The sequence below is a fragment of the Trichosurus vulpecula genome, chromosome 3, assembly GCF_011100635.1.
Source record: "Trichosurus vulpecula isolate mTriVul1 chromosome 3, mTriVul1.pri, whole genome shotgun sequence".
Taxonomy (NCBI): domain Eukaryota; kingdom Metazoa; phylum Chordata; class Mammalia; order Diprotodontia; family Phalangeridae; genus Trichosurus; species Trichosurus vulpecula.
Genome location: NC_050575.1, coordinates 56,431,094 through 56,458,723, shown reverse-complemented (window position 1 = coordinate 56,458,723; position 27,630 = coordinate 56,431,094). Strand labels below are relative to the sequence as shown.

Sequence of the window (27,630 nt, the reverse complement as noted above, 5' to 3'; positions counted from 1 at the left end):
CAAAAAAAATCTGTATTTACCCTCTAACTATACTTTCCCTAAATTTTGTTCTACCAAAAGTAGTGGGCAGGAGCCAGGGGCACCTAGGTCTGTGGGCAACATGAAGAGGGCAGGAAAATAGAAGATCAAAAACACAAAAAGGTAGGGCAATTGAAAGCACAGCTATACTCCAATGGTGAATGTCACTGCCGCGAGGCCCTTAATAAATTGTAATGGTTGATTCTTCTTCCATTAGAGGCTTGTGACCTTGAACATAAGAACCATTGTACCATATTACACTGCAAAATAAGAAGGGGAAGTATGAACTATGCACACACTAAATGCATATAAATTTATCTCAATTATCCCACACAGAAAGCTGATTTAAATACATAAAATGTAAACATAATGATCAGACTCGAGACTTTTTTCCTGGGTGTAAGTACTGTACTGCTTTGAAAGACAGTTTGGTTAGAGAATAACATAGATACCTTGTATACAAAAAGTATCACCTAAATATTTATGAATTAAATTTTAATTTAATTATATTTTAATTTTATTTATGGATTAAAATTTAGTTTTAAAATGAAAACACCCTAAGCCAGAGGTCAGAGGGCAGCAAACTATGTAGCCCAAGGGCCAAATCTGGCACCTGGGAGCTAAGAATGGTTTTTACATTTTTAAAAAATGAAATGTAAAATCCATTCTTAGCTCACTGTTGTACAAAAATAGGCAGTAGGCTGTAGTCTGCCAACTCCTACTCCACATTTTCCTTTGATAAATATAAAAATAATATAATTGATTAAAATCAACTTAATCAACAATAAGGATATAAATATAGGGACTGGACCTGTGATTTCATTGTTGTAGGGATCTCCTAAGTGAGGAAACTCCCTCTATCAATGCAAGCTGACACCCTTTCTTAAATTTAGTATTAGAAAGCTGCCTAGAGAACTGAAAGGTTAGGAGCCTTGACTAGCACCACAAAGTCTATAAGAGGCAGGACCTGAATCTGGGGCCTCCTGGTTTCAATATCAGTTCTGTCCACTATGCTGCTTTGCCTCTTTAAATATTTAACTTTTATCAAAATTCATGTTTGAGATAAGGGCAATAATTATTCAAAATTATTTATACTGCATAGTTACATAGAACCCTTTAAAAAGATCATTTTGAATACACTCAGAATTTAGTTTCCTAAATTTGATACAAAAACAGAAATGCTAATAGATTCAACTTTCCAGTATGAATGGTCTCCAGAATAACTTGAAAGCATTCTTGCAAAATTTTCTAACCTCTTGGATTTGCATCCATATCACCAGATGTTAGGCCAATCAGATTTGGGCGTTGTGTCTGCGTTCTTGAAAAGAACTGTCGGTATTGAGATCTACCAGTACTGGTAATACTAGGAGCTTCTGGGTTATAGCCATCTGGCTCGTAAGTATCTATTAGAAAGAAAAATGAGAGAATGTTAAGGAATTCCTAATCTCTACAAAATAAGCATTTAAAAAATGTTCTTCAACATATTTCATTATATGAACTCATCTTTTTCTTTTTTTTTAAAGAGTGCTTCCACTTGTAAGAAATCTGGGATTTAGGTCATGGAAATACTAAAATTTAAATCACCCTGAGTACACACTTCTTAAGAAGAAGGTTAAGTTACTTTAATATTCTAATAAACCTCTTCTTTTGATTTTTCTAAACATGGTCAAATTTTTTAAGAATATATGCCTTTCTTTCAACATTATTCCCACACTAGTCATTTGTAGTTAAGAGTTTTAATGCACCCATTTCTTCAAGGCAAAGAACTTTTTATTTAATGATAAACTACTAAAGCATCAAAAATCTGCCTTCGTACCTAGATACAAAGCTTTAACCATTTCATTAGGTGAAAACTGAACCACTCATTCTGTCACAACTGCTAATCTCTTAGGGGTAAAATTCAAAGCTAGCTTAGTCCATGAACTTAAGTTCAAGTGGAAAAAAATTAAGCCAGAAAAATTTAAATTTTAAAAACATCAACATTTTTCAATTTTTACTATAAATTGTTCGAGGCACTCCTAGATTGTAATTATTTATAGTTTCTGAATAAGATGATTTCCTTACTTTAATGTTTGTAGTCAATAAGTATTTAGAGAGAAATTTGGGGTAAGAGAACTTCAAATAGTATTACAGTGTTCAACCAGAACTTGAAGGTTTACTGGCAAAAGTGATTCTAGTTATTGTGCTTGGTTATCCTTGTTTTTAAACAATTGAGACAAGAGGTACAACTGACTTAATATTTAAATTTAATGTTGAAAATGAAACCATACATATTAATTTTATTTATTAGATGTGTCCCATCATGGGACCATTATTTGGTCAGGTAGCATTTCAAACTATTTCACTTTAGTAATAATAAGATTCTTAAAATCAAAGATAACTTCCTTTTTTGTTCTTGCATCCCCACACAGTGTTTTATGCATCAGAGGTACTTCACAAATGTTCGAACTGAACCATTTTTCTTCTTCTACCAAAAGTATTTTAAAGCATTAAAGGGAGCAACACTTGTAATCTTGTCTATAATTCAGTATTATAAACTACAAATAACAAATTCTCAGTTGACACTCAATATTCTCAACAAATCCACTAGAGTTCCATGAGTTGTTTTAAAGAAACTGCATAAGCAAATGCTCTTATTGCATTAGGCCTCAGAACATCTAGAATCTTAAAAACCCTAGCTTTAGCTAAATTCAAAGTGTAGTTAGAAAAAAAGTAGTCCTTCAGAGTTATAATGAACTAAGATCTAATACTAAATGGAGAAAGTTTTAAAATCCCATGAACTACTCACAAAGTAGTCAATGCAAGCGTGAACTATAGTTTTCAATAGGAGGAGAAATCTTCCCAGGACTACACCATTATGGATAAATAGTAGTACAAGAAAAAGGGGACAACTTCCTTACAATGATAGAGAAGCTAGAAACAGTTTTTCCCTCCTTTTAAAGACAGAAAGATTGACACTTTTTTTTTCCCTTATAGTATGGAATTGATTACAAAGTAGACTCGTTATGTTCACATCAGCCTAAGCAAAAACCAGCTCACAAAACCACCACTGGATTTGTTACCAAGGCACTGAAGGCAAATAAAGATAACAATGGAGATGAAAGATGCACAGGTCCAGGAGGCCTAATCATGTAACTGCCACTTGGGATAAACTCCAAAGGCAGAAGAGGAAAAAATAAAGTTGTGTAAGTGGTCCAATGATAGTAGAAACTTGAAGCAGTAGCTGAGGGTGCCACGTATCCACTATGGCTGGCCAATTTAAGGTATAAAGGCTCAACAGCTCAGCTTGCCATCTGTAGCAAAGCTTACCTGGGACCAGAGGGGTGGGACTGGAAACTGAGGTTTGGTACCCAATGGAGGATCCCATGAGGTTTCGAGGTGGCACCAAACGAGCTGCCAAAAGAGGAGGCGGTGTCCCCAACTGAAGTCGCTCAGATGCAGCAGCACCATGGTCACGAGAGTACATGGGCTGTCCTACAGAGGAAAGAATAGGAGGGCAACTGGGATTGAAAGTTGTAAAGAGTTTCTTTTTGCCAGAGGTAGTCTCTTTGAGACTTTGAGCCAAGAGAATTGGGAACTGGCAGATGAAAATGATGTAACTGCGATGATCTATCTTAAGAAAAGGCATGCAAGCTGGTAAAGAACCATCATTGTGCATGGGGATAGAGTGAGACTTGGGTAGTATGACTATAACCAGACCCTCTTCCTCGGTCTCCATTTTTTTGGGGTCCTCAATGAAAAAATGAGGGCTTAGGAGTAGTTACATGATGCTGCATCCAAGGCTAAATAACCACAAATGGGTTGCTTCTTGGGGGTAAGAGTGTCCTGAGATTTGATGCATAAAATTTCAGATCCAATGAAGACAGACATGGAGAATGTCACAAAATAAAAATGAGTTTCACATAAAAAGACACTCTGAAGTTTGAGAGCAGGCAACAGAATAACTGAATAATAAACTGACCCTCCCCCTCAAATGGGATTACATAATTCCCAAAAGAAAATTAGTTTCTAAGTTAAAGAAGTTAAACTTCTTGTTTAGTCAATATTCTGGTGAAAATTAGCCCACTAAGTAGGAAACACATGCAAAGCATATGGTTGCTATGATTTAACTCTGAGAAAGGTAATAGGAAGCTAAAGGCCATACAAAGGGCCTACTGTACAAGCACTCAATTGTGCATTTAAAACTAATTAATTTGGCTACTAGAACTGGTATTTCATAGGGGAGATATTTAGGATTTGTATATGTTAGAAGCAATGATGCAGAATGAAATGAAGTCAAATCTTAAGGTATAACATTAGGAAAAAGATGTTATATTTTCAGAGAAAAGACCTGAACAGATACCTAAAACATCTTTTTTCCACTGACTACTCCAATATAAGATATACGAAAGGTACAAAACAATTTTCAAATCTTCACATGACTTGCTTTGAACATCAGCCAACTCACTATGCGACAGAGGATAGAATACAGTGAAGAGGGATGGACAGATATCCTTATCCATTCGCTGCCAAAATTTATTTTTCTTAACTCTGAGGAAATCACCAGAGAAGTTTTTAAATTCCAAATATATCCTATTGATGGAAATCAGCAACTTCTTCAATTCCAGTTTAAATAGAGGAACATAAATCTGCTAAAATACACTGTACTTTTCTTTCTGTACAAACTTGTCCCTCCTGGCTCTACATTTGTGATGCTATGAAATTTCAGAAAAGCAGGTGAACTAATTATACTGTAACAGACAATATCATGGAAGTAAACTGCTCTAATTCTGGACTTCAAATCTACCATTTCCAAAATTTGTATGATAAAATACCAGTGAAAAAATGTCCTTAGCAATGAAAAGGAATCTCCAATACTTTGGTAAGAATTGTTGATGTTTATAAGCATGGCTTACTATTTTTCACTTGAAAATTTCTTGCTGTTAGAGGTATCTACAGTAAAAAGGGAGATAGCAGGCTAAAAACAACCTGGGGAAGAAAGTATATCACCAATGAACACCAGAATTGATTTTGAAGTGAGAATATAGAAATAAGCCAAGTATAGATCTTTTAAGACAATGACAACACAAAGACTCTCTACTGATGGTTCAAAGGCCAGCTCTTTGCTGTACAGATTTTAATAATAAACTATCAGAAACATAAATTTTAAAGTAACTAATAAGACTACTTTTCATTGAAATCTCCAGTTATCTCTTTAAATGAAACAAAACCTGGCAGTTTAACATAAAAAATATTGAAAAGGGGCTGGTCACGTATTTGAAAATGAGATTAACTTGATTGTAGTCTGCACAGAGGATAATCTCAAACTTGATAGTTCCAAATCAGTAAGAAATTATCCTTAAGTGAGTTCAGATAATATATGAGCACCTACTACAAATTTTCTGTCAATATATGATGACAATATAAACATGAGTAAGTACAGATAAATGTTCAGGTTTCATCTACTTTGGGTTATTTTCCTGCCATTGATTTTCTTGGACATGGTTTAGACAAAATGCCATTGTCTTCAGAGAATCGGCTGAGCTATGTTATTAAAAGCATTCAGGACAGCCACTAGTTTTTTTACTGAATGAGTATCTTTGACAAAATTTCAAGGGGAGAAAACAATCTGTTGATGATTATAGAGTCTACTAAGATCTTACATCATTCTTCAGAGACATCAAGATTTAACATTCAAGAAAACTAATCTACATCCTGAAAGATTAAATGAAAAAATTCCTGAGAAACTAGCAAATGCAGTTTCTCAAAAGTTTAAAAACAGTTGGTAATTTTCCTGCAGGAAAGTGTTCTGATGATGACTTTCTGGAAGATGTCAATTTAATTACGTGACTTCAGTAAGTCACTGGCACCTTTATTCACCGTAAGAATTATTCTCCAAGGCATTCAAAGTGTATTACTGCGGAAGATAATCTGTAAGAGGAGCTATACATTTGGAAGGGCAATGAGCTTGCCAAATAAATATTTCTACTACATCTTTCTCACAGAATCGAAAACCAAGAATGTATACATAACAGGAAGTAGCCAAGCTAAAACCTAGAATCATAAGTTGTATTAGTGACCTCATCTCTACGTATTACTTAAAAACTGAAAAAATATAACAGAAGACTAAATTAAGACTGAAAATAGTAGAGCATCATTTTCAGAAATAAGATGTTAGTGTCACTAGTGTTACACAGAACAGACTATGAATATCCTTGAAGTTTCTGATCTTTATGACATAACACTTTTGAAGGACATGATAAAATATTCATAGTGGCCATGTGAATTTAAGTAACAGTCCTTTCCAAATCAAGTCCATCTGACTGCCAGCTACTATCAATGCATGCAGTTTGACAGAAGTATAATTTATTTTTAAATGCTTGATTATTTTCCTTCTGAAGAAAGGTGATATATTCCTATAGCCTGAATGAATGTCTTAAAGGTCTTTTTCTAGAAGAGCAATTAAGTTTTTTTTTTTAGTAATTTTTAAAATTTTATTGAACTTTGTGTTAAAAATCCAAAGGTGGATCATGTAGAAAATTATAAGGATTCAGACTAATAATAATAATAATAATAATAGATAACATTTACATAGTGCCTACTGTTTGCCAGGCACTGTGCTAATCGTTCTAAAAATATTATCTCATTTGACTACCTGAAAGGCATTCAATTCAGACATACAAGTAGCTGGGCAGCATGAAAGGAGAATGGCTTCAGAGCAGGACTGTTAAGAATTTTCCCCTTATAGAACAGAAAAATCTTATGTCACCCAGTTTTATGGCAAATTCTACAAAAACCTAAGCTTTGAACTTCTCCATAGGTTTGGGGGGAAAATGAGAGAAGGAAACGCATCGAAAATGTAAGAAATTTTTACAATGAGAATCTATAATATTTCAATATTGTCCATTCACATCTCCTTTTCAATACAAATATTCCATGACTTCAAATTGTTCAGCTGTTATCCTACTACGACTGCCTTCAAAAATACTGACTCAAAAAACACAATAAGACTGTCTTCTTATAGATCTTGGCTGAAACTATCCACTTTCTAAAGCAAAATATCACAATAGTGCCGTAGAAATCCTATAAATCTATAGCACTGAAATGAGTATAATTGTGGCAATCTAAAAAAAAAACCCAGACTCTACAAGAGTTGAACTTTCTAATGTGCAGTAAATTCTCATAGTTCTAAAGAATGATTTACAATTTCAAATTAAACTCTAAATGCATTCTTTTTCAAATACTTAGTGTTTTTAAAGTCACAAGTCTAAAGATACAAGGAAAATATTTTTAAAAATACTCATAGCAGCTAATTTAATATGTATCACAAAATTATATTAATGAAACTTTGAAAGAAGTAGGGAAACTATGGATACAATAGTGAGGATAAGCCTGGATAAACTCTTGCTTAAAATGTATCCCTAGGTTTCAGCTACATTATTCTTTGATTTATGATCAACCAACAATTCATCCATACTGAACACTGAGCATTAAGCTACCAACTGGGAAGCACAAAGTACATATCACAATCCTTGTCCCAAAGGATCTAGCAATCTGTTTGGGGAAGCAAGATTTGTACCTGTTAAATAGAGAACAGTTTAATATATAATGAAGTGTGTAAATGTGTGATACAGGTTTTAAATTATGTATGAGTAAAGAAGAGAGGGAAAACAAGAGGACTGTAAGAGTCTCTGAAGATGTGACTTGGGCTTCATCTTTTTTTAATTTTTTGGAGGGGGAAAGGCAGGGCAATTGGGATTAAGTGACTTGCCCAAGGTCACACAGCTAGTAAGTGTGTCAAGTGTCTGAGGCCAGATTTGAACTCAGGTCCTCCTGACTTCAGGGCCAGTGCTCTACTCACTGTGCCACCTAGCTGCCCCTTGGGTTTCATCTTGAAGGAAGGATAAAATTTAGATGGGCTGAGGAGATGGGTGACAGCATACCAAGCTTGGGACAATACGAATGAAGGAAAAAAATAAGAATAAACATGGTGTTTTCCTGAAATACTGAGGAGACTAGGCCAACTAACATAAAGGTACTTGTTTGACTAAAGGTTTGACCTCATTATGGAGGAAGGAGAAAGCCAAAAAATTAGTTTAGATTTGACTTGGACAAAGGAGTTAACATTTGAAATGGCATATAACAGGAATCATATAGGCTTCTGACCAAGGGAATGACATGCTAAAAATGATTTTCAGCAAAATTAATCTGGCAGTATACAGTGTGGATCAGAACCTATAGTCATTAAATTTACCTAAGGGATGCTGCAATAACCCAAATGTGAGGTGATGTGGGTCTGAACTAGAGTAGTATAGGAAATAAGAGAGAGGGGTACAAGTAAAAAACAAAGATAACTCCAAAGTTACAGGAACTAATAAACTGGTTTAGGGAAAGTAACAAATTTGGTTTGGGGCATGTTCCATTTGATACAACAGAAAGATAGAAAGAGATATGTAGATACATGTAAAAGTATTTCAAGAGGGTGAACAAACTTTATGACATGTAAAATTACATAAAGGATGATATATCCACAAACTAATCAGCTATTCTTAAATTACCATTTCTTCTATCTCACTTGTGTCCTACTTACATATACATTTACACAAACTTTGCCATGTATGTTGGTATTTTTATGTTTCTGAAAACAGCAATATCCAAAAATGTTTTAGAAAAAATAAGAATACCCATACACCAAACATGACAAGAAATACAGAAAATATATTAATTTTATGGCTAAACATAAATGTAAAAATAAATTACAGACTACTTGCAAGCAAAGGATTCAATATAAAGCTTATGTAACACTTTCTATCTATTTTAGTATAGAATGTAGACAAATCCAGATTATCATTATGTCATTTCCAGACCTGTTTTTTCAGGTTTCTTAAGGTTTAAGATTATACCAGAGTAATTTATTGGGAGCTCAGTCAGAGACAGATTACTTTGGACAGAGGCTACCTGGATGAAGTTCTTTCAAAGAATGCTATTTAATTAAAGCAGAAGGATTTCTTCACAATAGGAAATATTTCATCTCTAGCTCCAAGAAATGCATAAAGCCATGTAAAATCAAAACATAATGTGATTACACAAAGTAAGTACAGGGTACAATTTTTTTAAAAAATTTTGAAAAAGCAAACCTGTTTGCTAAAGTTAAAATTAAGCACAGTAATGACAAAAGCAATGCTGATTTGGAAACATTTGCCTTGCATACTCCAAATGCCATAGGTTAAAAGATATTTGCTTACGTTCTGATACTGTGTAAAGGAGGTTCTGGGGTAAAGGAGGAGGTAGTCTTGCTCCCACTGGTGCAAGATTGGGCACTGCGCTTGTTCCAGGCTGGTCACGGTTATTTATCAAGCTTGACTGTGTTATAGGTGGTCCTATAGAGACATCACAAAATACAGATGCACAGTTGTTTCAGAATATCAAAAGATATACAACATACAAACACTATTTTGTACTTTGTGTTTCAAATACTACCTTGATCACTTTTTGCATGGACTCCATGCTTATTATACATGCATATACCCTAACAGCTTTAATCCTGTTCTTTCCAAACTCAATTTAGAAATGGCATTCTTCACAAAATTTAAATTGTAAACCCAATATATTCCTACCTCTCTCCTCCCTCCCATCCCACCAAGATTAAATTTTTTTGTTATAATTTCTATTTTCAACAAAAGCATCTCTATCAGAAAAGCATGACTGCTGACAGCTAGAAATTCACAATTACACTGTCTAAAACAGTAGCATATTAATCTCCATACCTGGAAAACAAACTGAAACTTCTTTTCAAACTTAAGTATAAAAACATTCCAAAAATTAGAAATTCTTTAGCACTAACTTTGAGTGTGCTAAAAAAGTAACTGTCTTATTTTAAATTAATTGAATTGCACCAAGTTAAATAACTTGGAACTTTTTAATTATTTTTAAATGCTTTAAGATATTAAAAATATTTTCAATTTGGATACAAGTTAGTTAGAGTTACACATCCGATGTGAAGACAATTTGTTTTAAAAATCTTAACTTAGTTACAATGGAAACTACAAATAGTGTCTATGCTATGAGGGAGTTCTGGAGAAAAGGAAAACTCTCCTTACGGGAATGTAAGCAGTTTCTAATACTATAGAAATTTTCTTTCTCATACTTTCAAAAAATAGCTTAACTCTGGTGAAACCGAGTAAATGTAGACTCTCATGAGGAAATCTCTTTTTTAAAGAAAGGTTAGAAACAGAGAAAACAAAAACAAAGAAACTCACTAGGTACAGGAAGCACAACAGAAGGTGGAGGCTGACCATGTCCCTGTGGAACTGGAAGTCTCATACTGTGGCCAGGCCCTGGTCCGGGGCCTGGGCCTGGTCCTGGTCCGGGGCCTGGCCCAGGCCCTGGCCCTGGCCCTGGCATAGGAGGCATTAATATGCCAGGTGGTGGTGGAGGAGGAAGCCCAGGAGGTGGAGGTGGAAAAGGGATCATGCTTGGTAGAGCAACTTCATCAACTACTAGAGGATCATTCCCATGATCAAACTGACAAAGGTCACCAAGTACACAAAATCCTCTTTCTAAAAAATAAAAATAGAGAAAAAATTACATTATAGGTTATTCTAAATTCATAATATACCTAATATAACTAAATTAACATTTGATTTACACAGTTCCTCGCTCCAAAGGGCACAAAATTTTACTGAACTTGCTCTGTTAATTATCATGGCATCTTAAATTGCAAGGTGGCATTCTTTATTTCACATACTGGGCAATGGACACGTGTCCATTTGTAAACTGCCAAAGTTGCAAGGTGGCAGAATCCAGAATAGATTATCAACTCTTAATTAGCTACTAATTAGTCTAGTGACTATAAGTTCAACATGATCCTAATAAAAGTTGAGAGATATTTCTAGCAAATAATTAGCAATCTAGATATAGATGAATCAGTGGAGTAAAAGAGGAGACACTTGAACTGGCTACCTTATTGTCAATAATCTATTATTACAATATTGTGCCAAAATTATCATTCTCATTAAACTCTAAAACTTGAAATCTAAGTTAAACCATAACAATAGTAGAAAGTCAAGGAAAAATTAAAAAGCAAAAAACTTGAATATGCTTTAAATTCCCAATACTAAAAGAGAATACAGAATATCCCTGGCTTTGGGGTAAAGTATATCCTATAATGTATAATTGGCAGAAGCAGGAGAAGGATTTTAGGTTAAAAAATGAAAACAAAAGGCCTGTGGGAAGTTTCCAACAAGCTTAAATATATATTTTTTAAAGCCATGTCAAAATATTTAATTATAAATAAACAAGAATTTCATAAAAAAGAGGTTTTCTTTGTCACTTTTCAAGCAAAACAAAGACTAGAGTATAATTAGAAACTACATTCACATTTGCTCGTGTACACAAGAGGTAATTTTACCGTCATAATCTCTGCATCGCCTCTTTGGTGGTGGGTTTCTACCAAAAGAATTGGAAGAGCTATGATTGTTATAGTAATTAGACCAGCTCTCAGTTGTGTTCTCAGGGTGGTGAGCAGGTGCAATCACGGTAACAGTGCTGGGAATAGACTGAGCCCCACAGGAATACTGGTCAGAAGAGTTAGTGGGTGGTACAGACGCTGGCACATAGGAGCTATCCAAATCATTCCTTTCGCTCTTGAACTTTGATCTTTCCCTGTGTTCTGCTTTCAGGTAAAAAACAAAACAGAAAAACAAATGTATCAATTATGCATTTGAACAGTAAGAAAAATGGTGTTGTAATAATTCGTTGATTCTACCATATTTCATTGCCTTCATTATTAACCTTTTCCCTAAAAAAAAAAAAATCAAATAAAATTAGCAATAACCTATTACATAACTGGTTACATCTTGACAAATAAAAACTTTCCCTTTACAGAAGTCAAATATGAAATCGACATCAATGTACCTAATTTTTAAAAAGCCAATTTTAGACTAACTTAATTTAAATAATAATTTTTAAAAATATTAACTGAAGAACTGAAATTCTAGAAAACTACTGATTCACTCAGATGTTTGCAATGTAGTTATCCTTTAAAATAAAGTTTATATAATCTTATGAAAACCAATCAAATACACAAAAGATTGGTACCCTTAATCCTCCCCTTTCCCCCTCAAAGAGGAAAACATACAATCATAGGACATTTATACCAACATCTTTGTATAAAATAATGTAGTCTAGATATATATTAGAGTATACTTAATGAAGATAATTTTATTTTGTTTAAATTCCCTTAACTATGGTATGCCATAGAGAAGACCTATAACTGCCCTTAACCATGTTAACAACATTTCTCTGAGACAATTTTTTATTTTATACTGTGTAAATCATATTAAATATGCATTTAATTTTTACATTCGTTATGACAGAAAGATGAATAACCAGAAAATTGTTATTAGGCAAAAATATAATTTACTCACCAACATTTCTATTTGGATCTCGGTCTTTGCTTCTTCCCCTACTTCGGCTCCGACTACGACTCAATCCTCTGCTTTTACTACGGCTTTTACTCCTGCCTCTTCTCCAGTCATATTTATCACGGTACAATTCATTTCTCTCATAGTACCTATCATATTCCCTCCACTTGCCATCTTCTCTTTTTTTCTCACGTGTCCTATAATACAAAGATATATAAGCCATATATTGGCCACAGAAATCAAGTCTACAAACAAGTCTAAATTATGAACTACTCTCCTTGTATCAAAATTCATAACTTCTGGACTCTTCTGGAAGGAGCTTTTAGATCACCCCCTGGTTCTACCAATCCATTATACAAAGGTGGGAAAACAAGGAAAAAACATCACTACTTTAACCTTTCTGGGTAGGGAGAAAGAATGAGGTAAGGTGAATCCAAAACATGAGGAGGGGTGGGAAAAACTGATGGGTAGGAAAAAGACGACAAAATGAGGTAAGAAACTACAGGCTTAAAAATCAAACATTTTCCTACACAATCTATGCTTTTCAGTTAAAGATTATTTGGTGAAGAAAATTAACAATACCTATTAATAAAGAAAGCATTGATTAATTCTAATTTTGGGCTTCCCGAATCAAATGGAACATTTCAGTGAACTCTCAAAGGAGGATAAGTGCTCTGCCTCTGGGATTTTGGGGTAAACATGCAATGGTGGTTATTGGTAAAAGGAACAGAAAGCAAGAATGGTAGAGGCAGCAATAGGAAAGGAGAAGATTAGCCTTTTCTTCCTGAGGAGTATTAAGGAATGAAGTCGAACTTCATGTTCACAAGATAACAGAGGGGAGAGTTAGCAATGTTTCCTTAAGAGAAAATACAAACCTTCGTTCACTAGATTCTGAACGAGTCTTTTGGGGACTAGGATATTTCTTTTTTCTGACTTCTCGCTCTTCCTCTGCTGACTCATGAAATATCTATATTGAAATATTCACATTAGAAACAAACACATTAATTTAGCAAATTTATAAAGATGAATCATCACAAAAAGTAGGCACCGGAGGAAAGAAAAAAGCTTCTTAGAGAAATACTCATACAGGCAGTATGTTAATTTTTTTTAAAATAGGTATTCAAGATGAAATTTAGAACAGCAGTATAGAATGAGAGTAGACAATGAATTCTATGAACTGATATGCCATAAACACCAAGCCTATATTTCTTTATTTGAATTTCTGCTACAATTAAGTACTTTTGCCCCTACCCAAAAACTAAATGGACAATTGGTACAATATAAAATTCGATTTAGGAATTAATAACTATTTTCTTTTTTTAATTTTTAAATTTTATTTTTCCAGTTACATGTAAAAACTATTTTAACATGTTTTTTTAAAATTTTAAGCTCCAAATTTTCTCCCTTTTCCCCTCTGCCCCCGCCTTGAGAAGGCAATTTGATATAGCTCATACATGTATAGTCATGAAAAATATATTTCCATATTAGCCATGAATTTTTTAATTACATAGGAACAGACTGGGTGGACACAAAAGAAAATCTTGTCACTCTCCATTTTAGGACAAGTAGGGCATACCTAAAGGATGTGGCAGAGGAGAATTCTCACCATAAATTAGGAAGCTTTCAAATTTAGTTGTTTTCCTTTTCCCAGAAAAGAAGTCATATGGAACAAATAACTAAGTAATCTTATCAAGTAATGAATGGAACTAAATATTATTTCATGTAAATTCTGCAAAATTGTTACTAGAACTTCTGTAAAACAAGAAAGTTTCCTTAAAATCTTAGAGCAGTGGTGAAACATTGTTGCTGCTACCCAAATAAGAAGCTTGTCATCTTAAACATTATTATAAGATGTTGTATACATAGTGTATACTACAGTATACATAGTACACTATAAAAGCATAAAGTATATAACTACATACATAAAGTATATAACAAAGTATAACATAGTTTAATATATCATACTGTAGCACAAACGCATGCATCATCTCTAATATCCTTCTCAGAAGGATCAAGGGAATTCCTTGACCTTTTCCCTGAATGACCTGATTCTCCCCAAGATGTACTAAGTCAGGTTATAGCTAGGATTCTGTATAAAGAGTTATATTAAAAATTGTGTATTTCATACCTGACAGATCTTGCCTGTCTTTGTAAACACATGAACATAAGACTTATTAGAAACCGAACATAAAGCAGAGCAACTTTACGTTCAATTTTCAAAAACTCAACAAAATATGCTGCCATCAGAAATCAATACAATAAAGACATGTATGGAATTATTTTTCTAGTAAAAGAATGAACTATATTGATCAATTCAAACTCTCATCTGGTTCCCCTTATGACCAACATGGGGGCAAAGGATACTCCTAGTTCGGTCAGTGACCAGGGAACAAAAGCTATAAACTAGAGATTAACCTTCAGTGGACTGAACCTGCTGCTATTGTTTTATTAGTGTCTTACTAAAAATAAATGAGCTCAGAACAATAGTTAGAAAGTATCAATTAAAGGCTTTTTCCTGTTCTCCAGCTGAATTAAGAATACTATATGCAAGTTATCATTTAGGCATATAATTAATATAAGATTAAATCACTTATAAAATCTTTGAGATCAGTAGATATAATAGAAATCCTGGTATGGTAGCATTAGGAGCACCTAGTATCTTTTATACAAAATTCTAATTCTGAAAAATAAAAGCAGAGTAGACACACTTCTTAACAATTAAGCTTTTAAAATTCATGGTGAACAAATTTTTCCTACATTTGAATCTATTCTTTAATGATTAAACCACTTGCATTTGACTATTAAGAACAGGGGGATTATACTGTAAGAAGTGGTAAACGACCTAAAAGATTTAGCCTGGAATACTGAAATTAGGTACTCTGAAGTACCTGAGGCCAAAAGTTTCTATTTCTTTCATTTGAAGGAATATTTGAGAATTCTATTTGAAGAGATCATACACATGATTAGATGAAACTGAGAAAAGAGGACAGCAAGAACATGTGTGTCATTTTACCTTAACTAAGTACAGTTGCAAGTTTTTAGAAAATGGTAAACCAATTGAATCAGGCTAAATTAAAGTGCGTATCCCAAAGGTATAAAATATAAGAGAAGGAAGAAAAAGGAGAAGAAAATTTTATCTGTACATAAAATAAATGGCTATAGAAACGTACTCTATTCTACTCCTCTTCTGAGAGGTCAACAGTCAATATGACTTTACTTCTGTATCTCCATGCTGTAAAAAGCTATTAAGATATTTCTATACGTGCACTTTAAAGAGATTCATAGTTGAAAAGAAAAGCAAATGATTTCCCTCTTGGTATTTAGGATTTCCTATACATTCTAAGAAGTATATTTTGAGGGCTCACTAACATCTTACTTCAAGATACTATAGTGAAACAGACTTTCATATCGTAAATAACACAAATAAAATATTCCTAACTCCACATCCTCCACTCTAGTTGTTTCTTTGAATTCTAAATGCCATGTCTAAAATACTTCTACTTCTTTGAAGTCAAGGAAGTATGAGACTGACTGAAGTTTCTGGCACGATAAGAAAATTCTAAAAGGCTAATAAGTAGAAAGTAGAAAGGATTCACACATCAAAAGAATCTCTCTCCCCAATCCCAACAATTGCAAATAAACAGCAATTTTTCATCACCTCTTCTTTGACTTCTTCTTTTTCCTGAACTGTAGGTTTTGGCTCTGGTTTGACTGGTTCCAATGGAGGAAGGTAGTTCTTGGTATAGAGACTTTCAAAGAGTTTATCCACAAAACCTGAAGTTTCTAAGAAAAATACATAATAAAATTTTAAAATCTGTACCATCAAATAGCAAGGGAACGAAGACAGTATCTATTTCTTAAAAGGCTGAACAGCTTTTAAAATCTAATCAGAAGAGATTAACTGAATCTCTTTAAGACTGAAATGGACCTTAGAGGTCATCTAGTTCAGCCTTATGCCAATGAGGAATCTTCTACACAATATCCTTGATAAGTGGTCATCACGCCTCTGATTACATACTCCTAAGAAGCAGGATGGTGCAATGGAACAAGTACTAGACTTGGAGTCAGAATACTTGAGTAGTCTCTGCCTCTTATTATTTATTCAACCCTGGGCAAGTCATTCAAGCTCATTGGGCCTGATTTTTCTCATTTGTAAAATGAGAGGGGCTAGACTAGATTTAGGGGCTCTTAACCTTTTTCATGTCATGGTCCCCGTTAGCAATCTGGCAAAGCCTATGGACACACTCTCAGAATAATGTTTGTAAATTCATAAAATACATAGGATTACAAAGAAAATCAATTATATTGGAATATAATAGTTGTCTCCCTATAAATATATGTGTATATACATGTTTGAGTAATATATGTATAACATAATATATATGCTACACTATACATGTTGCATGAGATTACTTATGAGGTCCTGTCTCCTTCTGAACAGATGATCCTGCAACCTCACTTCTACAAAGGGTCATCCATTCTATTTTTGGAAAGCTTTGTTATAAAGTTATTTTATCTGTGAGGAATACTAGTCAGAATTAGTAGAAGAGTCTAAACTACTGAATATTTAATCAATTGACTTCTTTGGAACTCTCCATTGGGCCTTCCTTTCCCAAAAAGCTCATCACTGAGAAATTTCATTGTGCTGTAATACTGAATCTTCTTGGGACTCATTTCTCATGTACCCTCTGCTGTTCTGATTGGACCCTTCTCTCTCCCTACTTTTAGTTTCCTTTAACTATGCTGTCTTACTCCATTAGATTGTAAGCTCCTTGAGGCTGTCTATTTTCATGTGTATCCCCAGAGCTTAATACAGTGCCTGGCACATAGTATGCACTTAATATATACTTACTGACTATTGACAATTATATTATTTTTTCACATAATTCTACCTAGTAGAAGTCTTGCTCAAATGAACAGATAAAAATTATTCTTTATTAGCATATTAAAGCCTAGAAGAGCCTCTGATTAAACTGCAATTACAATACATTGTTTTACAAAAGTAAAAGATGCTTCCAAAGTGATACTGCACTTTTACCCATTGCAAGTTTACTCATTTTTGCAACTGGGTTAAAAAAATGTCTTGAAATCTTCTCTATAATATTAATCTATTTAGTAAACATTTTCCATGATAGTACAAAGACCAACTGAATGTCAATTCCATTTTGACAAATTCCAAATTAGGTAAGTCTGACTTACTGTGATTTTTTTTGTTATAGATGTAGTACACAAATGTACACAAAAGTTAGTATTTTAGAAACTCATATTCACAAAATGATTATAACTATAATAGGCTGCTTTCAGCTAGCTAAAGATGAGCTCTTACTTTATTAAAAATATGAGACTATTCTTCTATATGTATCGATACAATATTTTTCCTCCAACAAGAACCTGCCCAGAAGGGTTTTACATACAATAACCTCAACAACTAGGTCTTTGACTAAGAATACAAATATAACCTATTATCCATTTTGTCCGTATTATGGAATAGAAAAATTAATGCAAATATAATAAAACCTCAAGAATAATTTCAAACATTTTAGTACCATCATTTTCATAAAAAAATTTAACAACTACAAAGAAGTCTTATATCACAGCAGGCCAAGAAAAATATCTACTTAGTAACACATAAGTAGGAGTGACTCAGGAGTTAATGTATGTTTAAAAGTAAAATAAATGCTTTTCAAAAATTCTATTATACAATCACTGAACCCATTGGTCTGAAATTCTAAAACTTTACTATATATGCTGAATTTATTCACATTGTTTTAGTGCTAGTCTTAACAATGTTGTCCAAATAAATTTGTTTTTATAAAAATAAACTATTTGAAGAATGATTTTCCAAGTCCTGTAATACAGAAGGGAATATTCTTTCATCATCTTGAGTCAGTCATCAATTCACACATAATCATAACCCACCCCAAGTGTTTAGTACAGGAAAAACAAATCTAGGCAGGATATGTTCACTTAAGACTTTGCTAATAGTATTAACATAAAACAAAAAGAATCTTCAAAAGAGGAAGTAAATCAACTGGTATCTTTCAAAAACCTTCATAAGTGATACCAATTTGTTGAGTAATTACTCCTACAAAATTTCTTAAACATGTTCTCTACATGTGTTTTTTAAAAATGTTTTTGTGAGACAATAATTCATATGGTTCATTTTTTTATATTCCACCACACCAAAATTATGATGAGAAGTCATGAAAGTATATTCATTTCTGCATTTTGGAGGAATTTGCTAATAAATAAATATGTACCCACTCCTAGCCTAGAACTGTATGTGGGCTTAAGAATATACCCGGAGAGAGGACTAGGAGACTGAAGAGAAGCCATTTAGACACAAAAGGATAACATAGATTTTAAGGCAGGTGTGGCTCTTGCCTTGGGAAAACAGGGAAACATCTCAGTTAATCCCTTGATGTCCCAGAGCCCCAATCTGAAGAGGATAAAACTATTCTCAGCTCCACCTAGGCATCTGGGAGAAGTAGCTGGCTTAGCTCTCTCAAACATAGTTGCAACCCAGCTAGGCAAAAAGCGCCCCCTAGGGAGTTAGCTACAATCTGTTGAGATTCCCTAGCTGCTAAAAAGCATTAAAATCAATACTGTTTTGATGTAGGAAAGGAAGAAGAAACAAAAGAAAAAACAGCTTTCTCAACACAATAAAAGAATTATCACACATGTACATATCTGTATAACATATACTATAAGCCCCTAAACAGTTAATTTTTTATTAAACTTATCTTTTTAACAGCTCACTGTTAAAGCTTAAGTTTAAATATTTCTAGACACTTAGTCAAAATTTTACTATAAAACAATTACCTTTTTGTAAAAAAACATCTAGTTGATCTGCACAGAAGGCCTTCAGTTCTTTCTCTGGTTTGTCCTTCTTGACCAGTGCTACAACGTAGTTTGCTAAGGCTGAAGGGTCTGCATCACATCTAATTTAGTTAGGGAAAAGGAAGAGACAACAAAATTATTTCGAGTAAAACAATTTTTTTTTTAAACAATGGCGTCAGCTATAAAATCACCCTTAGTTTGGAAAGCCAATATTAAATGAATTACTAGCATATCAATGTTTTATGTAAAGATTTTTTCATTGCTAATTTCTCTAAAGTAATTAAGGATGAAGGAAACTTTTGCCCAAAAGATTTAAGTTAAAAAAGGAGTCAAAACCTTTCAGAAGTGACCAAAATGCCTAGCTTCCCAACCCAATCAAGGATACTTAAAGGCCTCTTGCAGCAATTTAAACCAGAATTCTCCTGTACCTCAATCTCAATTCAACCTCTTGCCATTTCACCAAATGTCTTAAAAGTCACCCTTGAAAAAGATAGCATATATAACCTGTAATAACCTTTCAGCTAATACACTGTCAATTAACATTTAGTTGGGATTTGCTGATTGTAGCTTGAGAGCTAGGATGACAGTATTGAATACCAAGGGAAATGAGCCAATAGGCAGGTCAAAAGTCAGCTAGTGGAGGAAAAGAAAAACAATAACCTCTGTCAAGAGAAGAAATTTCTCTATATTTCCTATTAAAAAATTGAAGCTCCTAACAAGGAATCTGTCATAGAAAAAGAGGAAAAAAACCTGGTCATTCTACAATATATAAGTGGTCGAAGGAATATGAACAGTTCTCAAAAGAAGAACTGCAAACCTTTTTCAAGTGTGAGCCAAAAGTCACTAATAGTAAGAGAAATGCAAATTAAAATAACTTTGAAGTTTCACTAAAAACCCTATAAATTAGCAAAGATGACAAAAATAATACCATCCATGTTGGCAGTCTGTGTTTGCTAAGACAAGTGGAATAATATGTTGGCAACAGAGCTGTGAATTGCTCTCAATGGTTCTGGATATCAATCTGAAATTATGGAAGAAAAGGGACTTACACCTTTGATCCAGTGATTTCACTACTAGGCATGTACGCCCAGAAGGGTCAAAGACAGAAGAAAAGTCTAACATGTCCCAAAAAATTTACAGCAGTACTTTTTGAAGTAGCAAAGAACTAGAAACAAAGTATCCATCAATTAACGGAATGGATGAAAGAAACTGTAGTACACAAGTGTAATAATTATGCAGTAAGAGATATTCAATATGTGGAATTTCATAGAAACCTGGTTAAGACTTTTGTAAACTGATGCAAAGAGAAATAAGTAGGATCAAAAAAACATTACCATTCCATCTTTCACCTTTGCCTTATCACACCTAACTGTTCTCATGCTCACCATGATCTCCAATCCCTCCATCCCTCAGTTCGTTCCCAAGCCAGTACCCCTCCATTGGCTACACTTTTCTCTCTTCTTTATCTTGTCTCCTTTTGTGAACCCATTCAACTCTATCCACTATACCCAAGTCCCTTGCCCTCTCATCCTATCACCAATTTGATCATGCCTTGCCAAATCTCACCCTTGGATTACTCTCACGACACTGCCTTAGCTTCATATACTGCTGGACAAAGCTGGAGGATACTGTGAAACTTTGTTGAACTGAATGTGTTACATAATCTCAACAAGGCCTTCCTGGAAACCTGACAATCCTTTTATACCTTCCTAATCAATTCACTATCACACTCTCAAGAGAGGCTATTCTAAACCTTTTCATCCCTCTTACAAGCTTCTGATGGCACCCCTCCCCCCATCCTCTCAGTAGAGAATTTTATACTCATACTTTATTGGGGGAAAAAAGAGGCTACTTGCCAGAGCTTCCTTTTATTCCCTCCTCTTCATCTCATATCAATCAGATGTCTTCTTCCACTACCTTCTACTTTACCCCTGTAGCACAACAGGCCTAACTCCTCTACAAGCACCCTTCATCACATTCTACCCTGTGTTCTCCAGAAGATTGCTCCTCCTCTCTCACTATATCTTAAATTTCTCTGTCTACTGGCTGATTCCTTTACAATTAGGTTCATATTTCTCCCAACTTAAAAAAAAATTGATCTGTCCAATCCTCACTAGATATCACTGATAATTTCCTTGAGAAAACCATCTACAATCAGTGATAACCACCTGCTCTCCTCTCACTTTCTTAATTCCCTGCAGTTTGGTTTCTGATCTCATCAACAATCAACTAAAACTGCTCCTCCCAAAGTTACCAGTGAATGATCTCTAAAGTTACCAGTAATCTCTTTTCTTAGTTCTCATTCTTTTTGTTCTCTCCATTGCCTTTAACTGTATTAATCACCCTTTCACCCCTGATATTCTCCTCTCTCTAGGCTTTCACTACAATGTCCTATCCTGGTTCTCCTACACATCTGACCACTACCTTTCAGTCTCCTTTACTAAATCTTCATCTAGGTAACACCCAATAATCTTTGGGGTACCCCTCAAGGATCTGTCCTGGTCTTTCTTTCCCTCTACATTATCTCTCTTGGTGATCTCACCAGCTCCCAAGAGTTCAATTATCATATTAGTGCAGATGATTCTCAATCTATTTATCTAGCCCTCCAGGCTCACATCTCCAAATGCAAACTGGTTATCTCAAACTGCACATCTTATAGATATCTTAAAGTCAACATGTACAAAACTAAACTCATCAGCCTTCACCCCCAAACTCTCCCCTCTTCTGAGCCTCCCCCTATTACTGTTGAGGGTACCACCATCCTTCTAATCATCCAGCTTTATATCACCTTTGGCTTCTTCCTCTCTTTCACTCATCCCCCCCATATTCAACCATTGCCAAGTACTCCATTCTGCTCCTGACACTGCCACCAGCCTGGTTCACGCCTTCATAACCTCACTCCTGGACTATTGCAAATACCTAGTGACTGGCCTCCCCGCCTCAAATCTTTCCCCACTCTAATCCATGTTCCACGCAGCTGACCAAATGAGTTTCCTAAATTATAGGTTTGACGACATCACTCCTCTACTTAATACACTCCTGTGGCTCCCTATTACCTCCATGGTCAAATATTACATCTTCTGTTTGGCTTTTAAAGGTCTTTATAACCTGGCCCCTTCCTAACTTTCAAGTCTTTTTATGCTTTATTCCCTTCCATAATCCACCAATGTTAGGTGATTTAGTAATTAGTAAGCATTTATTAAGTACCTACTATGTGCCAGGCTATTGTACTAAATGCTAAGGATACTAAGAAAAGCAAAAGAAAGTCCCTGCCCTTGAGGTGCTTGTAATCTAATGGGAGCAACAACAAGCAAACAAATATGTACAAACAAGCTATATAAGATAAAAATAAATAACAGAGGGAAGGCACTAGAATTAAGAGAGAGTAAGAATGGCTTCCTGTAGCATAGAGGTTCCCGAACTTATTTGGCCTACCACCTTGTTGGAAAAAAAAAAATTACTCAGCGCCCCATCTACTTTCTTTAACCCTTTAACCAGTTTTTTTTTTAACTTGGGTCATTTCAAAAAATATTTTATATTACACCTGAAATGTAATAATTTATTGTAAATTTGTGGGGTTTTTCCTGCATTGAAATTTTGATGATGCACTATCATGTCATGTAACCTTACAATATCATATTGTAAACAAGTCATTACACACACATATTTCTGCTGATGCATACTGAACTTTCCCACAATGCTCAACATGCTTGCCTGCCAACACTTGGTTGTTAAGACCTATTGGTGGACTTGAACAATGATCGGTTATAACTTGCATCTTGTGTGTTTATTTGGAAAATAATGTAATCACTATGACTTTAACTCTGTTATACAACAGATGGAACATGTACGAATGGTTTTTCAAAATCTTCTTTTCTTTCCTTATGCTTCCACCACTCCCTTATTTTTATTCAACACCCTCCAACTGCGCCCAAGACTACTACCACTCCTCTGAATTCTAGTGCCCCCAAGTAGGTGGTATCACCACTTTGGGAACCTATGCTTTAAAAAGTAGGATTTTAGCTGGCACTTGAAGGATGCCAGGATGTGGAGATAAAGAGGGCAAGCATTCCAGGAATGGGGGAATAGCCAGAGAAAATGCCTAGAGACAAGAGACAGAGTGTCTTGTTTGTGAAAAAGCAAGGAGGCCAGTGTCACTGGATAGAAGCGTATGTGGGAGGAAGAGGGGAGAACCAAGGTGTTAAGAAGACTGGAAAGGTAGTAAGAGGCTAGGTTGTGAAAGGCTCTGAAAGCCAAAAAGAGATGTGATCTTGGAGGTGTTTGGGAGCCACTGGAATTTACTGAGTGGGAGAGGGCAGTGGTATGGTTGAACTGGTTCTTTAAGAAAATCACTTTGGCAGGTTGAACTGGAGCATGAGGAGATGAGGGCCTGCACTAACGTGGTAGTTATATGAGAGGAGAGATTCAAGAGATGTTGCAAAGGTAAAAATCAATAGACCTTGGCAACAGATTGTGTATGAGAGGCGAGGGATACTAAGCAGTCAAGGATGACACCTATGTTGTGAGCCTGAGGAACTGGGAGGATGGTGGTACCTCTGCAATAAAAGGAAAGTTTGGAATGGGAGAAGATTTAAGGTGAAAGATAATGAGTTCAATTTTAGACATGTTGAGTTTAAGATGTCTATAGGACATCTAGTTGGAAATGTCTGAAAGGCAGATGTAAGAGGATTTGAGAATCATTAGCATAAAGATGGTAATTAAATCCATAGGAGCTGATGAGATCATCAAGTGAAGTTGTATAGAATGAGAAGAGGTCCCAGAAGAGAGCTGGCTTTACTATTCAAAGGTTGTTTCCTATGCATGAGATGCTCTCCTTCCTTACTTTGCTTCTCAGCTTTCTTTAAGCTTCAACTAAAATCCCACTTTCTACATGAAGCCTTCCTGGTTTACCTCAACGATAGTGCCTTCTCTCTGAGATTACCTGCAATTCACTCAGGATATACCTTGCTTATATTTAGCTTTTTTTGTGTGTTGTCTCTCCCATTTGAATGTGAGCATCTTAAGGGCAGGAACTGTTTATGCCTTTCTTTGTATCCCCAGGGCTTAGCACAATGCCTGACACATAGTAAGTGCTTAATAAATGCTTGTTTACCTCACTGTAAGAACATAAATGAAAATATGCCAAAAGGAAGCCAAACTCTAAGCAAATGAAATAGCAATAAAGATGCTGGAGAACAGATGATGAAACCTACCTCCCTTCTCATAGCTGAGAGGCAGAGAGCTACTAAGGCAGAATGCTGCATACATTATCAGATGCAGTCACTGTGTCAGCTGTTTTTGTTTCTTTTTCTCTGTTATTAGGAGAGGATTCAATGGGAGGGGTGGTGTTTTCCCCCTCCAAAAATGGCTGTTATAATGACAAAACAATAAAATACATTAAAAGGTATGTCAATATACAGCTACTGTGATATCGACAGTATCATCAGTGTTCTGACCTAGTATGGCAGAGTGATTGGGTGATAGTAATGATTAATACAATCATAGATTTAGAGCTTAAAGGAACTTTGGAGAGCCTAATAATAATAATAGCTAGCATTTATATTGCACCTACTGTGTGCCAGACACTGTGCTAAGTGCTTTACAAATATTATCTCATTTGATACTCATGACAACCTTGAAATTTAGGTGCTCTTATCATCATCCCCATTTTACAATTGAGAAAACTGAGGCAGAAGTTAAGTGACTTGCCCAAGGTCACACAGCTATTAAGTGTCTGAGGCTAGATTTCAACACAAGTCTTCTGGATTAGCCCAGCACTCTATCAAATGTGCTTCCTAGCTGCCAAGAGTCAGGAGTAAGTCAAAATATTTGGGTTAAGTGAAGAAAAAAAGGGACAAGGATAAAGAATTGCAAAAATCTCTCAAATTCTAATAAGTCTTATCTAAATATTTTATAATACTAAGCCCTAAACACAGGTGCTCTGAAGATAGAACACACTTAATGTCTATTGAATTTAAAATGTTATTGTACATGTGTCAAAGCAACCAAACTCGGATGGGTTTTGTGGGTCGCAGTATGGCATAGCAGAAAAGAGCCATGAATGAGTAGACTCGAATTCAAGCCCCAACTGTGTGACCTTGGACAAGTCACTTTACCTTGGAGAGCCTCATAGTCCTTATATGTAAAATAATTAAAAACAAACAAAAGACTAAGATCCCATTGCTAAAGTCACTTTAAGTTCTGACATTCTAAGAAAGATCAAATTCATTTATAAATATCTGATATTTATAGATTTTTAAAAACACTGATGCAGATAATTAAGCACTCCTGATAACAATACTTGCTATCAGGTTAGCATTTGGGAATAGCAGGAAAGGAAGCAATCTATCAGTATTAACTAAGTCTCTATAAGGTGCCAGACACATACAAAGACAAAATTGAGACAGTTCTTCCCTCAAGAAGGTTATATTCTACTGGACCCATTTCATTTGGAAGAACTAGAACCAGGTGATATTGCAGCTCTAAATCTATGATCCAAAGGGAAATAACACAATCAAATGAAATGTCTATATTGCTATTAGTGAAATTTTATAACACTACAACATAAAATAGAATACATTTATAGATCAAAAGAACAAAACCACAAAATTTAATAGGTCCTACTACTATATGACTAAAAGAACATTACCAGTATAAATTAATAAGCCACACATTTAAGAGGGAAACATTACATTGTACCTTTGTAGGCAAAGTCTGCAATAGTACTGAGTACCTACCAAGTAATCTAAGTAATCTTCAAAAACTAATGCCCAATTACAGCATTGAGGATACGGTATCAAAGCTCCAAGTACAGTATCATAAGGATGCTTTAAAAATGCATTACAATTACAATGACCAAGGTTGACCCCAAAGAAGAGTTAAGAAAATGCACCTCACTCCCTTTTTTTGCAGAGAAATGGGTCAATCAGTGTTGGAACACTGCATATACTGTACTGTCAGACTCAGTTGATGTGTTTAGCTTTGCTAAACTACTTTTTTCCTTCCCTTTTTTAAAAAATTCTTTACAAGGGATAGCTTGCTACAAAGAGATATATTCAGAAATGAAGGTGATAGTTTAAAAAGATACAAAGACTAAATTTTTCTGTAAAATGAATTAAAAAAAATTTGACAATGACCAGGAAGGAAAACTGTGATTTCTCGTTCATAATACAATGTAAGTAGCGACAAAAATGAAGATGTTAACTTTTTCTTTTTAACTTTCAGGCTATTTACCAGAGATACCATGGGAAAACAACCTACTTTCAAATCATATAAATAAGGAGTTTCCAAAAGAAGAAATTCAAACTTTTAACAACCATATAAAATCATACTCCAAATCACTAATAATGTACAAATTAAAATAGCTCTGGGATTTCACCTTATAACCATCAAATTAGGAAAGAAGACAAAAGATGAAAAGTAAATGTTGGAGAGAGTGTTTATGGAACTGTGAGATCGTTTGTTTCTGAAAGCAAAAGTAATATTCCATTTTACTCTAAGCAGGTAAAAAGACAGAAAGACCCTATATATACATAAATATTAATAGCAATCTTTTTTTGTGGCTGCAAGATACTGGAAGTAAAGCTGGTGCTCATCAATTGGGGAATGGTTGAACCAATAATAGTGTATAAATGTAATAGAATATTACTGTACCACAAGAAATGACAAATAGGAGGAATTCAGAGAAACTTGGGAAGAGTTGTATGAATTGATATACCTAAAAGTAAGCAAAATGAGAAGAACAATTTACATAGCCATCAAAATGATGATAAAAAAATAACACTAAAAGAAGTTCAAACTCTGAGGGATGCAGTGGCCAACATAGGAAAATAGACCAGACTCAGAGGAACACTATGAGACACAGCAGATTTAGTGGATTTTTTTTTTCTTATTTGTGTGTTTTTGTTACTAGGAAAGATTTTGATTGGGGAAGGAACAGTGATTTTTTTTAAGCATCAATAAAACTGTTATAAAAAAATACAACCCAGTTCTGTTTTAGTTCAGGCACTGGGTATGTTTATAGGACAAATGGACAAAAAATAGACTTCAAATGTTATTTCCATGACTACACAAATCTTTTCTTTCAAGGAAAAACCCTTTAAGAAATGAGATCCCAAGAAAAAAAGCTACAACTGTACTTCAGGCACAAACTTTTCTAGTATAAAACTGATAAATATGTTTATTATAAAATTTTAATGAATATCTGCTTCACATTATAAATTCAGTTATGCTTCAGGTCATATGCATAATCAACTTAAGTCATTTATTAAAAAGGATTCCAAAAATTAAGAGTGGCCTTAAAAGTTCAAAACAGGAATATCATAAGATTTAGTACTGGAAAAGATCATATCAATTTTCAACTACCTCA

General features: G+C 34.5%; 1 protein-coding gene across 2 annotated transcripts in view; it reads right to left on the bottom strand.

Moving 5' to 3' along the window:
- The window catches only part of RBM27 (RNA binding motif protein 27), a 63,094-nt gene that overhangs the window by 25,520 nt on the left and 9,944 nt on the right, over nucleotides 1-27,630 (bottom strand). Inside the window, exons 2-10 of one of the 2 annotated variants that reach the window (XM_036750219.1) lie at nucleotides 19,245-19,363; nucleotides 16,081-16,205; nucleotides 13,298-13,389; nucleotides 12,426-12,619; nucleotides 11,408-11,671; nucleotides 10,257-10,556; nucleotides 9,243-9,377; nucleotides 3,328-3,492; nucleotides 1,272-1,421 (exon numbers count right to left, since the gene is read on the bottom strand). In XM_036750219.1, the coding sequence (XP_036606114.1) occupies nucleotides 1,272-1,421; nucleotides 3,328-3,492; nucleotides 9,243-9,377; nucleotides 10,257-10,556; nucleotides 11,408-11,671; nucleotides 12,426-12,619; nucleotides 13,298-13,389; nucleotides 16,081-16,205; nucleotides 19,245-19,363 (1,544 nt within the window). The remainder of the gene's footprint in view (nucleotides 1-1,271; nucleotides 1,422-3,327; nucleotides 3,493-9,242; nucleotides 9,378-10,256; nucleotides 10,557-11,407; nucleotides 11,672-12,425; nucleotides 12,620-13,297; nucleotides 13,390-16,080; nucleotides 16,206-19,244; nucleotides 19,364-27,630) is intronic. The other variant, XM_036750220.1, reaches the window with a different exon arrangement.